Here is a 14,771-nt window from a genome sequence, read left to right as displayed (position 1 = left end):
ATTAAAATGAAATAAGGATTTCTGTATTTTTGTTATAACTCTATGTGGGCTTTTAAATAATTAACATTCGGGTCAATCATCTGATCCGAGGCCTGACTTTCAAGGGTTTGTCCTTAGCGCCATTTCTACAATAGAACTGTAAGCTTATAGAACCCAAGTCCATTTGAATGTGACCTATATTTATACACAGTCGTTACAATTCAGTTCAGAGCTAGGCTTTAGCATTCTTCACTCTCTGTAGGGTAGTGTTACTGCCCACCACCAGTAAAAACACCCCCTCTGTTTTATTTTTCATTAGTGGCCAGTGTGGCATGTGGTCACTGGGCTACAGGGACTAGACTAGTCCCCTAAATGGTTCCCTGGCACCACCTTCCCAAAGCTCAGGAAGCTTCTGCCCGGCTTAGGGAGGGAGGTGTGATGCTCTGATGGGTCTAAGAGCCCTCCCACCATCTTCCCAAAGCCTGCCCAGCTTTTGGAAGGAAGCAAGAGGGCTCCAGCTTCCTGTCAGAGCCCAGGCATCTCCTCAAAGCCCAGGAAGTTTCTGCCCGGTTTAGGGAGGGAGGTTTGATGCTCACGTCCCCCTCCCCCATCGCTTTTGCAAGCTGATGCTTCTAGCCCTAACTGTTCCCCTACAAAAATGTCACCGCACACCACTGTTGGTGGCAGTATATTGCATTGGCCCTTCATTGGCACCTACGTTGTTTTTAGCCATATGTTTTTAAAACCCATGACCAAGGAAAACATCTGTATCAGTTCAATTTCTGTCATATCGTGAAAATATTGGAATGGGTTGCAAAATATTTTAATGTAACTTAACCTGGATAAGAATCCTGTAGCAGCAGGACTTTTTCCCTCCAGCCACAACTCAGCTGGTGGCACCTTTCAGACTGGCGCCATTGTCATTATAAGAGAACAAGGGAGGTGTTCATGGTGAGTTCCAGCACCTCTTTTTCTAGAAGGATAGCACTGGGTAAGAGTAACTAAGTTGAAGAAACAGGTATGCAGCTGTGTTGGTCTGACGCAGTTGAAATAAATTTAAAAAATGTCCAGTAGCACCTTAGAGACCAACTAAGTTTGTTCTGGGTATAAGCTTTTGTGTGCATGCACACTTCTTCAGGTACTTCTTAGTTTAAGAAAGATTGCAGGAGCTGAGCAAGAACTTGAAACAGCTGCATCATGTTGATTGTCAAAGGGAGAATCATTTCCCCTGTTAGTAAAGTGAATGTCCAAAGGATCAAAGTGGACTATAGGAGAAAATATGAGTGATAATTACCATATTTTTTGCTCTACAAGACTCACTTTTCCCCTCCTAAAAAGTAAGGGGAAATGTGTGTGCATCTTATGGAGCAAATGCAGGCTGCGCAGCTATCCCAGAAGCCAGAACAGCAAGAGGGATTGCTGCTTTCACTGCGCAGTGATCCCTCTTGCTGTTCTGGCTTCTAAGATTCAGAATATTTTTTTTCTTGTTTTCCTCCTCCAAAAACTAGGTGCGTCTTGTGGTCTGGTGCGTCTTATAGAGCAAAAAATACGGTATATTACTTTGCCTTAAAAAAATCAAATCAAAAAATCAATGAAAGCTAATATCTAAAGAGAGCAAAATAATAACAAGGAAAGGAAAGGAAAAGAAGAAAAGCAAAAAGAAAGCAAAAACAAAACTCACACCCAAACAAACACTAAATTTTATATTCTATCAGCCTTCTATCTTAATCTTCAATTCACAAAGAGATCTATGTCTTCCCAGCTCCCACCTGAGACAGCTCCCACCCTTCTCAGCCTCACATTCAGGAAAAACAACAACTCTATTCTATCTGCCACAAAGATATCCTCTATCAATGTTTTGTCTGTTTGAATCTTTTTATCATCCATATAATAATATAATTTAATATTAATAAAAAACTATCAAAAACTAAATAAGAAAAACAAAAAGAGAAAAGGAGCTACTTCCGCTCTGACATCTGCCAATTATAATCATATTATTTCCTGTTCTCATTACCATACTCTAAACTTGTGAAAGATCCAGCCAGAGAACTTGAAAACAGTTCAAAGATGTTATTTCTAGGAAAAGCTATTACCACCAGCAGCTAAAATGCAGCCCATTTTTCGGAGGCAGTGCACAATTTAATGCCAGGTGTTGGAGGGAAGTTATAGCAAATAGCTATTGCTCTCATGCCATAGCTTGTAAAGCTTAAAGAAGCATTCCAAACAGGATTCTTGATTTGATCCAGCTTGGTTCTTATGGTGTGTTTGGGTTTTTTAAGAAATATGATCACAACAGTCGTAATGTTCCTTGAAGATACAACCGTATCTTGGACCAAAGGACACAAAATAAAATTAAACAAATACAAATTATGTCTTTTGCAAAGGGTATTACCATCCCATGTAAAGCAGGAACTGGGCAATTCGAATAAACAACAAAATTTTGACACTAATGTACTTAAAAGCCCTCAGATATGACAGTATCAGCATTATCTTGTTGCCCAAAGAGGTTCAATACATATTTTCTCATCAGAACATTCCTTGGTATCTTAAACTTCATTGATGAGAATACAGTGGTACCTCAGGTTAAGAACTTAATTTATTCTGGAGGTCTGTTCTTAACCTGAAACTGCTCTTAACCTGAAGCACCACTTTAGCTAATGGGGCCTCCTGCTGCCACTGTGCCGTCGCTGCACGATTTCTGTTCTCATCCTGAAGCAAAGTTCTTAACCCAAGGTAATATTTCTGGGTTAGGGGAGTCTGTAACCTGAAGTGTATATAACCTGAAGTGTATGTAACCCGAGGTACCACTGTACATATCTGACTTCTTTCTCAACAAATTCTGCTGGGAACGGCTGAATTCTCAAATAGTTTATCATCAGGCCTTGAGTTCTTGACCATGGCTGTAGTCAATATTTAACATTAACTCTAACTCTGGCTTGTTTTATTCATGTAATGAAAGCGCTCATTCATTTACTTTGAGCAAACATGTAAGCCAGTTTGGGTGCTTGATTAAATGGTCCATATGCAACTTAAAACAGTAAAATGCCGCAAGGAAATTCAGGATCAAAGCGGGGAAGCAAGGGACCCAATGCTGTGCTATGGCAAGATTTCTTACAAAATCAGGCCAGGCAATATTGATTTGCCTCAGAGCTAATGTTACATTAGCTCAGGTACCAGAATTTCCACAGTTTAGCCAAACAGAAAATATAAATTACAAATTTTGTAATAAGAGCTGTTGCATGATCTTGCAAGAGGACTGTTTACTGCCCAGATACATATCTTAAAATATCAGGTTTCAGCTTCACGATAACTGGAGAAGTGAACCAGGCATCTAAGGTCTTTGAGATGCAGGTCGGTATGAAAAAAATCAGTTTATTCCACAGAAAGAACATGAAAAACAGCACATTAATTGGCAGATTAGACCTTGGTACTATGAAATTGTTAAGATCAAAACATGCCTTGTATAATTTGTTTCAAAGCCTGCTTTTCAAAATGGTAATTGTTTGTAGGTGATCTACCCTAATATCCTTTGCAACAATTATTCTCGCTTTGAAGTTAGCTTTCGTTAAGCTAGCACTTTATTGTATCAATTGATAGAACATGAAAGGAAAGGGAAAAGGCGTGTAGAAACATACCTGCATTGTTAGAAAAGGACAAAGAGAGGCAAGTTGCTAACGTTAAGTTCAGAGTTTTTAGGCTGAGCACTTTCTGCTTGCGTGATAGAAATAAGCCACCAATGGAAGAAGTGTTATAAAATATATTGTCAGACCTGGGAGCCAAATGCAGCAATCCAGTCCAGCCCTTGGCAATATCGCTAAGCCAAGGTTTGACGTAGTGTGTCATCCAAAACTAGGACTGTGGTTAAGCTCTCTTCTCCTTAACCAGGATAGCTCAGCTGGTTAGAGCATGGTGCTGATAATGTCAAGGTTGCAGGTTCGATCCCTGTGTGGGACAGCTTCATATTCCTGCATTGCAGGCAGTTAGGATAGATCCTTAGGGTCCCTTCCAACTCTATGATTCTATGATCTGTAGCCAATGTTTGTTCTCTGGCTATAGACCATGGTTAAGTAGGAGAAAGGTTAACTGTGATCTCACCTTTGGACAACAAGCTAAGCCAGGCTTAAGAGTCATGGCAATTAGGAATACAGCTAACTAAAAGTGTAACGCTGCACTTGCACATGGGTAAGTGTACAAATTCCTGTGCTTAGTAACAGTACATAACGGATATACCAATGATGGATATTGTTTTATTTCATGCTGATTTCTGGGTAGATCATCGCGAAAATTGCACTTAACGCAAATGCCTTTTTGTCCTGCAGTAAAATAACATGAATAACGACAAAGGAAATTATACCTTTGCTTGGTCACACATTCATTACTTCAGCATAATTGCTGCTATTTATAGTTTCACTTTACTATGCTTCACTTCCTCTCTGGTTTATCGTGTGATAAAGTCGCAGGAAGAGAGCGCTGAGGGCTGCAGAATTCGTAAATCACACATGCAAGGTCAGTTATCATGGAAGCAGCCCTTCAGTGATGTGCAAAGGCTGTGTACAGACAGTCTAGTTAGGGCAAGCTCTCCTGCTGCATAATTCATTTCAGTTGGTACTTTTACGGAGGAACAGGTTGTTAGGAGAGGAGGCAGAGCTGCAGGAGACTTTCTTGAACAGGATCTTCCCTGCAGGGCATTGGCTTATAGAAAGCCTCCTTCTGTGTTTTTCCCCCAGAAGGCATCACTGGGGCAGAAAGTCTCTGACTAGGTGGATTGAGGGTGCATCGAGTTGGCATATCACTCATTAGCAATGCCCCTCCTGTTGCAGTGGGGGCTGCTATCCTGGCTTCTTTCTTGCAGAGATCTTCCCTGGGCAGATACCATAAGGGTATGGACTTCTCTTTATGCTTTTACTAGACCCAAAAGCTGTGCCTTTTCCTTGCCATACATGGGATTTGGCCATAGGATTCTCCAGAGGGTCCTAAGCTCTTTAATGTTTTTTTGTCTTTTTCTGGTATCTCACCATAATGGATACAGCTCAGTTACATTGCAAAAGAAAAGCAGAAACTGCAGAGTATTTCCTTCCTATACCAGATCAGCTCATTTAAATCAAGGGACAAGCACCCAATGGATATCACCCAAAGTTTATATAGATGGTGTAAATATATGTGAGTGGGTGGGTGTGCATGTGTAAAGAACAGCATGGAATTAATAATGTGTTTCGTTCACTTTAAAAATGTACTGGTCTCTTCCCATTAGCTGAACAGATGTCCGAGAAACAATACGTGCCTCTCAGCAGCATAATGCCTATCAGTGAGAAACAAGTCTTGAAAGTTCAATAGGATGTTATAATCAATGGTGTCAAAGATACTGACAAGATGTAAGTTTATAGAAAAGATTAAGGTGAACAACAGAGATGGAGGAGCACCCGGGATCAGATAAGGCTATAACCTTACGACAAGCAATCTGTATTGTGTGCAGAAATCTGGAACCTGTCAGGAATATTTGAAGAAAATAAAAGATTATTTAGAATGAGATAGCGAGAATGCCAAAAAATAGATCACTATCTCAGGCATCAGAATGAGAAAAATGACTAAGACTAGTAGGGTCATTTTATGTTGCTTGCTCACTGCCTAATGTAGAGAGACAGCGAGAAAAGCTTTATTTGTGGCTGTTTTGCGTGTGCTTTCAGTGTTAAAAGATGGCAAACACAACCTCTCAGTGCAGGGGCATTTTCTCCCCTGCCCACAAGTGTCTGGAGAATGCAAATGCCAGGACTGTGAATTCCATGCTGGCTTCTCTGTTCCAATAAGCAACGCTGCTGCCGGCCAGGGGTTAGGATTGCATTTTCATTAACCTCCATAAATATTCCTTGCACTTTATAAACAATGCTTCCCCTCCCCTTCTTTTCCCTCAAAATAATTCACAATACATGGGAGCTATCACCTATTATGCCGTGCATAATTTTATACACTTCTGCTGCTCTTATCTACCTTTTCTCTCCACTAAAAAGCCCCCAATGCTGCAACTTTTCCTCATAGGAATGTTGAAAGGGTTTGTTATTTTGTGTGTGTGTGTGTGTGTGTGTGTGTGTGTGTGTGTAGGGAAATACAGGGAAAATGAATGTGTTTGTGTGTGTTGGAGGGGGGCTATGAAAGAGTTTAAGCCAGAGGGACTTACTTACATTGTGAGCCAACAAATGTAAACAAGCAAAGAGAATCACTGAAGGGAGATTTTAAAAGATTTTGTAGATAGCGGCAGAAACTCCAGATAGTACGGAGGGGTATTATGTCACCCCACTTTATGAGGAATTCTTCATCTGATGCAAAGGTAATGCAGTATGGGTGTTCCCATATCACAAATAAAGGGACGTGATGAACGTCCCTGTGGAACGCCCTCCCATCAGATGTCAAAGAGATAAACAACTACCTGACGTTTAGTAGACATCTGAAGGTAGCCCTGTTTAGGGAAGTTTTTAATGATTGATGTTTTAATGTATTTTTAATCTCTGTTGGAAGTCACCCAGAGTGGCTGGGGAAACCCAGCCAGATGGGCGTGGTACAAATAATAAATTATTATAATATTATTATCATTATGAAAGCTTGACCACTTTCTGGTTCAACGCAGATTCCAAAGGGATTCCGGGATATGATGCCGTTGCAGAGAAACAAATGGACATTTAAGGTTTGGGTTGTGGAAGAGGGGTGGTTAAATTGGGTAGAGGTGGGACTTCAGCTCTCATTTACAGTTTGCCGGTTTTAGTCTGGTCATAATTGTTACCTGCCCCGAGCTTTGAGAGTAAGTGGCAGGATCATAAATGTAAAAAAAGAAACAAATGAACTCCAGCTGGATTTTCCCAGTGCTTACAAGCCATCAGCCCGGCTTCTTTTTCTTGGTGAGCTTGGAATCAATTGTTGGAATATTTTTTTCATTACATATTATGACTGTTGAGAGAAAAACGTCCCGTACGGTTGTAGTCAACCGACTTTTACTCAAGAGTAGACCCACTGAAATTAATGGCCGTGACAAACTTAGGTCCATTGATTCCAATAGGAGGAAATGTTAGTTGAATACAGCCCACAGACTTCTTCCATACATTTTCAAGCAGCCAGTCCCTTGGCTGCGAGGAGCAAGATGCAAATCATGTAACCTAACTCTTTTTCAGATTACAAACCTTAATTTATTTGTTCCAGCTTTGTACCTCGAGATTCGGGCCATCGACAAAGGAACTGATAAGGTGTCCAGCCAGCGCTTCTCATATTTTGGTTCATTAGCTATGGGTGAAGAAGGTGATGATGGCGCCTGTATAGAATAAATGAGAATCAGTAAGCACAGTCTACTAGATCACACCCTGTAGGAAACATGAATATTTATCTGTGGATTTGCCCTTTCTCAAAACTAATAAGGCAGAGTAATATCATTGTTTGGGAAATTCAGAGTGCATGAAAAAAACACAAAAAACAATAATTTATGTAAAAATGGAACATTTGTGAGCTGTCTGAGCTCATTTTCTCCCCTATTATTTGTGCAGTGGTAACATTGCTTTTATTTCTGTTAAAAGCATAAGCCTTACACATGACAACATAATGTTTAAGTGATAAATAATGCTAATTTACATGTAGCAGACCTCTCAGAAGTCTTATTTACTTCAAAAGTACAATAAAGAAAGAGGATAATGTGATTGCAAAACACTGTACCTTGTCAGTTTTTTTTTTCAATTTCAGAGATAAATAAGAGAAAATGTGCATGTCTATCTTGATATAAGGAACTATGAATGCAAAGTTCTTCATGGGCACACCATGAGCTTTGCAACAAATTATTGTTTCCTTATTTACTGCATTTAAGAACATGAAACTACATGTAACCTCTGCAAAGACAAATCATATTAACTGCCTTGTAAATAAACAAAACTTGCACAGATCAAATCTGAAATAACTTGTTCTGACGAGGCATGGTACTAGACACTATTTAGTACAAAAGTATATAATCAGATACACAGAAACAAACACCAATATTGGCATTTCATTGGTAGAGTTTGTTTCAATTCCTGCAAGATGTTATGTGTCCATTTTTGAAAGCAAGGGTCAAATATCTCCATGCTCCTTCAGTCAAAACTTTCTTTCAATTAGTGGTTCCAGCTCCAAAAACAGCACCCCTCAGAGATAATGAGTGTGCTAATCATGTGTTTGCTTCATAGCTGATAGCAATTTAAGAAGCTGCACTATTCCCACTGGTGCCTGAAGTTTTGCAAATAATTGCAAAAGTATTGCTAAGCTTGCCAGCTAAGAAAGAATCAAGCGAATAAGGTGTTTTCATGAGAAATACTCTGGCATTAGCCACTGAAGAAACAGACAATATGTCCTGTAAATTGGCACAAGTCAGAATGTACAGTAACAACAGATCATCAATTTATTTCATTTTAGTTTGCTCAATCCTAAAAGTTCCAGTATTCAAAGAGGGACCTTGTTGATTCACCAGCTTTATAATGATGAAAAGTCTTGCAATTAATGGCTGGGAAGACGATTGATGAAATGTGGCATATTCAAAGATCTCGGAGTGCAGCAAAGCAGGCATTTTCACATTTTACATAAAAGTCATTGCCATTGCATTGTTCTTCACTTTGCCACATGAGAGAGCCTGACACTCAGCAAGAAAAAAGTGACACATCATGAAATGTATTATTCATTCAGTGAATTGCACTAAGTAGTACTAAGTAGAAAGGTGATAGCAATTGCACACTATGAAATACTTATTGTGCTTCAGATTAATAAACATGCTTATTAATCCATCCGTAATACAACACACACACATCTCAGGATACAAGCCTCTACTTAATTTATACCAGCTATATAATTTTAATATTTGTTCCTCTGTCCTGGTAGATCTTGCATATCTACTTGCTCCAGGCACCCTGCACTGGCCCACTGTCACAAATACATCAGTGTAGTGTTGCATTGTGTCTACATCATCTCACAGATTGCCCTGCTTCAGAATTTCACCCACGATGATTTAAGAGGAACTTCTGCTCTTCCATCACAGTTGGGAAACAAGCACAATGCATCTCACATGACATCAGCAGTGACAGAAGTGCAACTGTTCTAACAGTTTCCATCCTGAACTTTTTTTTTTACTTTACTTTACTTTTTTTTTTACTTTTTACTCTTGGAAGAAGAGAGGCTTTGTATTACAGATCTTGGTTTGTTTAACAGCAGGGCATAGTCTCTGACTTAATATATGAATCAATATTTATATCCAACCTCTTCGACTTTCATCCGAGTTGAAGATAATTAACACTGAAATAATGAAAGTAGCACGAAAGAAATGTATCCATACACATGTCAGGCAATTAAATCCATTTCAAAGGGGACAGAACGTTACATCCCAAATAACAGTTGAGATCCCTTTGCTACAAGAATTTAAACGATTAGCAACACAGGACTCATGAAAATGCTCAATTGTCATTCCTTGAAACTAACGCCTCCTGTCAAGGGAAATGTTTTTGCTCAGTAAAGCTAAAATAAATATCCAGACTTAAAATTAAATGAATTCACCTAGTCAAACATGAAGCTTTCGGTGTCTTTATTTCTCCAGAGAGTCAGTCCATGCAGAAATGACTGGCTGTCAAAATTGGAGACAGGGGCTCAACAGGGTACCACCATTTACACAAGAATAACAAGGGCTCTGATAGGTTTGGCTAAGAGAGAGTGATATTTTTTCCACAGTTACATGGTGAGCAGTTCCCATGTATTTTCATGCAGACAGAAAAGCAGGACAGAGTTATAGGCAACTGTATGTAACATGCAGCTTGGCCCCATTTTATGCTACCAGGAGATACAAATTCAACAAAGCTGTGTGACCAGAGAGGTGATACACACAAGGGCTAGAGATTTCTCTGGCTCTCCTCAATCCACCCTGGAACAGTGAGTGATAAGTCACCCTTCAGTGAAAGATGGAGTTTCTGGCAACAATTTTTCACATGAAATTCCTGGCTGCCTGGGTCATCCACAAGCAGCTGCCGGGTGACCTTGGGCTAGTCACACTTCTCTCAGCCCCACTCACCTCACAGAGTGTTTGTTGTGGGGGAGGAAGGGAAAGGAGAACGTTAGCCACTTTGATACTCCTTCGGGTAGTGATAAAGCAGGTATCAAATCCAAACTCTTCTTCATCTTCAGCTATTTTGAATTTAGCTTTACATTAAAACTAACACAACTGCTCAGTTTTTCAACCAACAACAAGCACAACATGAAGGCAACAGTAAATTCCCATTGGGTGCCCACCCCATCAACTAGTATTCAGCCATGCTGCTGGGGCCAACATCAACGGTTTGTATGGATGGGCATCTCCCAAGGCTCCCTACTATAGGAGGAGCCACCTGGTCTTGCAACAGTGAGAAGGTAGACTGACTGAGGGAGAGGGATCCATGAAAGGTGAGTCATCCAAGGACCCCCCAAAACCTGGAACTGACACTGTACACAGCTTCTGAATCTGGAGGTTCTATGGCTAGCCGCCATCAATAGACCTCCTCCACGAATTCCCATGTATAGCCAAATTCCCTTATATGGCCAATGGACACCATGGCACCATGTGGCACTGAAGTCCAAAGATCAACAGTGCACTGCATGAAGAAACACCTTATTTTATTTGCCCTGAATCTGGCACCTTCATTCAGCCTCTGCTTGTGGCAGTGGCAGAACACTTTCTCTTGGTTGAAGCAGCTACCATTTCTACCTCAGAATGCCTCTGGAGCAATGTTGTGTCATGGGTCATAACACAGGTAAATTCCAAGGGTCTTCTATGGACAATTGGTGGCCACCTTGCTGTAAATTTCAGCAAGATTCTGATACAAACTTTAACTAGGAGTGGCCTATTGGGAAAAGTTGGAATCTGTGTTTATATATGAAGCGATTGTGGTCAAGGCATTGTGGAAAAGAGAGAGAAGAGGGACCCTGCAAGTAAACAAAACAAAGCAAAAGCAAAAGGCACACTGCTCAAAACAGAAAGAGAAACACAACAAGTTTTTCAGCAAGGGTGAAGCAACCAGTTCTTGCAAAAACAATAAAACTTTTTTTAAAAAGTAGCAGAACTAATCAGACATCCTTTCTGCAGCAATGTGCCTAATGCTTACACGAAGATGAAGAAAAGAAACTCATGGGATCACAGTCGGTTAGAGCTGTCAGCTTTTCATATTCTTATGACAAATGATTTGCAGTACTTGGGCAAGTTTCTGTTTTAGTTCTGTGAATGACTGTGAAGCTCTATAGAGAAAAAAAGCGAACAAATTCCTTATCTTGTTTTTAGTAATTTATAAAGCTCCAATTAAGGCTGCCTCTGGATGGAAGAATCAACACATAGCCATACATTAGAAATTCAGATTCCTAGGAGTGGAAATCTTTTGCTGAGTATATTGAAAATACCGTAGATTCCGGCGTATAAGACGACTTTTTAACCCTGGAAAAGAGGTTCAAAAGTCGGGGGTCGTCTTATATGCCGGGTATGGGTGGTGGGCTCCACTGCGGGAGAAAGCCGGGCGGTGAGCTCCGCGCTAGGAGAAAGCCGCCCTGCCTGGCCTTCACTGTCCACCAGTGTAGACAACACTGAACCAGATGGACTAAGAGCAGAAACACAGGCAGTTTCCTGTATTTCTAGACACAGCCTTCTTCTGGGTGTTCACTGCTTCTTCTGGATCAGGGGAATAAATTATTGTTAACACATTGGCCTTTAATATCCTTGATTAAAAAGTAAGCTTTTTTTTTAAAAAAAGGGGGGAATCCGATTGAATCTCTGTTTGTATTAAAATGGTTTATATTAAAAAATTAAATAGTGAAGGAAGTTTTTAAAACACAAAAGAAATGACAGGGATATGTATAATATTCACATAACTCTATAGCTAATATAGACTAATTTTTATGTTGTATTCATATTTTCCCTTTGTTTCGTTGATAGCCTTCACTGCCAATTTAGCCATTCATTCAATTTGCTTTGCTTGAAAAGTGGAAGCCTTTGCAGAAGTGTGGAATTTTTTTATAATTGTGCCGTTTCTGTAAAACCAGTATTTCTATCGAGCTCAAAACATCTGTAGCAGACACAAACCCATCCTGAATATCAGCGCCTATTCTTGATAATAACCTTAAATACAGTTAATCATAGCATTTCTTCGGTATGCACAATAATTGTTTGTCGGTGCCTGAACAGTATTCTCTCCCCCCCCCCGGACTTTTGAAAAGAAATCCTGGTCATTTCCTGTGAATAAACATTTTACTTTTAAATTCCATTGAACATTGTGTCCACAGGTGTCTTTCCTGCCCTGTTTCAGAGAGGCAACCGGTCTCCAAGTCCTTAAATCTTTGTATGATCCCCTTTGATTCATTCTCTCTTCTCTCACCTTGAATACTATTAATCATCTGTCTGTCTTTGGCCTTTTTCCTTTTCACATCTTGATCCCAGCACTCCTTTCAACCATTCCACATCTGGGCTTATAGCACTGGCTATAGCGCTGAATGTCAAGGTTTCAAAGCTTTGATTGTCATCCTTTCCAATTTATGCTCAGTACAAACTTCTCCCCTGTAGTTCCATGTCTTTAACAGCCTTTCCTCACACAGCCTTGTGACTCTTGCTCCTTTCCAGAATATTACAGTGGTACCTCGGGTTAAGTACTTAATTCATTCCGGAGGTCTGTTCTTAACCTGAAACTGTTCTTAACCTGAAGCACCACTTTAGCTAATGGGGCCTCCTGCTGCTGCGCCGCCAGAGCACGATTTCTGTTCTCATCCAGAAGCAAACTTCTTAACCTGAAGCACTATTTCTGGGTTAGCGGAGTCTGTAACCTGAAGCGTATGTAATCCTGAAGCGTATGTAACCCGAGGTACCACTGTATCTGACATCTTCTCCCTTGCAGTTCTATATCCCTCACTTGTTCTGTGGTCACCTGCTACACAGGAAGCTGCCTGCTACTGAGGCAGACCATTGGTCCATACTCTCTAATCTCCATGGACTGGCAGCGGCGCTCCAAGATTTAATATGTCTCTTCTAGTACTACCTGGAGATTCCACGGATTGTACCTGAGACATTTTACATGCAAAACAGTTGACCTTCCACAGAATTGCAGATCTCAGTGAAATCCATCCTTCATGGTTTCAGCTCATTCCAACAACTCCTTTGACAAAGCTCTCCTTTAACCATAAAAGTTTATGGTGCCAATAATGTAGAAATTCCAAATAAGATACCCAAGATTTTCATAAACTGCTAAAGTAGTATGTGCTGATAATAGAACTCCCACTGCTAAATTCTACCCAACAAGTTTCAGGTATCAAGAATTTCAGGGGTTTTCTGTGCCCCCACAAACCTCCTCTATGGCTCCTGCAGGTGATACACAACAAATACAACCATGTTTTCTGTATAGTGATTACAATTCATATGGGGTAGCCAGGCCGCCTGAAGAAGCATCACACCCTAGCTTTAGACTCAGTAGTCCTCTCATCATGTACAGGCAGTTGTCTGCCTGTGCTAAGCTCATGACTGTGTACACTACCTAAACGATGTTTTCTCAAACTATGTTGTGAGTGTGTGTGTTTGTATATGTACATATACATACAGCACAGGGGAAGGCAACAATTGGGTTAGTACTTCTTCAGTTAAAGGCGTCACATTGCCTGCCCCTGACTCAAAGGACTCTGCCCTAGTGAACCACAATTAATCCACTCTGTAACTGCTAAGGCAGGCAGACCCCTTTATAGGAACTGACTTATCGAAATATTGAAAATAAATGTGGACAGAGTTAGCAACTGAGGTAGAGCTGCAACTCCTAATTAAGACTCCGTCTGAGAATGTCAGCTGCTGAAGCAACATCTGAGCTCTGTGCTTATAGCAGGGGTCAGCAAACATTTTCAGCAGGGGGCCGGTCGACTGTCCCTCAGACCTTGCTGGACTATATTTTGAAAAGAAAAGAAAAGAAGAACGAATTCCTCTGTGCCACAATTAACCCAGAGATGCATTTTAAATAAAAGCACACATTCCACTCATGTAAAAACACCAGGCAGGCCCCACAAATAACCCAGAGATGCATTTTAAATAAAAGGACACATTCCACTCATGTAAAAACATGCTGATTCCTGGACCGTCTGTGGGCCAGATTAAGAAAGTGATTGGCCCCTGGGCCTTAGTTTACCTACCCATGGCTTACAGAATCTCCAGCTTGAGGTTTCCACGGAGCTGTCCATGGTACCACTGAAGTTTCCCCTTTACTTCTGGGATTGTTCAAAACAAAAGGAATATGACTATCTGATGCATCCTCACTAGACTTACTGATATCTGCAAAGTGGTTTAATATCAGATGCCTGTCTTTACAACAACTGTTTTTGAATTTCTGTGCATCTGGTGGAAAACTGGAAGTGAGATTTCAGTACACCAGCTATTCTTCAGGCACCAGCTAGCTGACAGGACCAGATAAGTAGTTTGGGAGGATTTCCATTTCAGATTTGTCATTATTAGACAAAAAATATGCCTAGTCTACATAGATATCAGTATCATATTTACAGCTGTTGAAATGAAAATACAGCTTAAGCAATATTCACATTCTTAAAGAATCAGGTCAATACAGGACCTGGTGTGATAAACTCTGAAAATGCAACAAGGTGCTCTGTTTCTTTTTCCTTTTTTTAAAAAAACCTGGGTCAATTCTGGGGGGAAAGAATGTACATGAAACAAAAGATACTGCACCATTTCACTGAACAGATGACATTTCCTAGGGGGGGAAAATATTGCTGGTAACTGACATTTCTAAACCTCCTTATCTGACCATTTG

The 14,771-nt window shown here is 40.4% G+C and overlaps 1 protein-coding gene across 4 annotated transcripts in view; it reads right to left on the bottom strand.

The window, feature by feature from the left end:
• Positions 1 to 14,771, bottom strand: part of SNTG2 (syntrophin gamma 2) — a 203,763-nt gene that overhangs the window by 52,800 nt on the left and 136,192 nt on the right. For all 4 annotated transcript variants that reach the window (XM_083607298.1, XM_083607296.1, XM_083607297.1 and 1 more), the window contains exon 9: positions 7,146 to 7,273. In XM_083607298.1, the coding sequence (XP_083463424.1) occupies positions 7,146 to 7,273 (128 nt within the window). The remainder of the gene's footprint in view (positions 1 to 7,145; positions 7,274 to 14,771) is intronic.

This window comes from Podarcis filfolensis (genome assembly GCF_964270895.1).
Source record: "Podarcis filfolensis genome assembly, chromosome: 3".
In the NCBI taxonomy this organism is placed as follows: domain Eukaryota; kingdom Metazoa; phylum Chordata; class Lepidosauria; order Squamata; family Lacertidae; genus Podarcis; species Podarcis filfolensis.
This window is presented reverse-complemented; position numbering and strand designations above follow the sequence as displayed.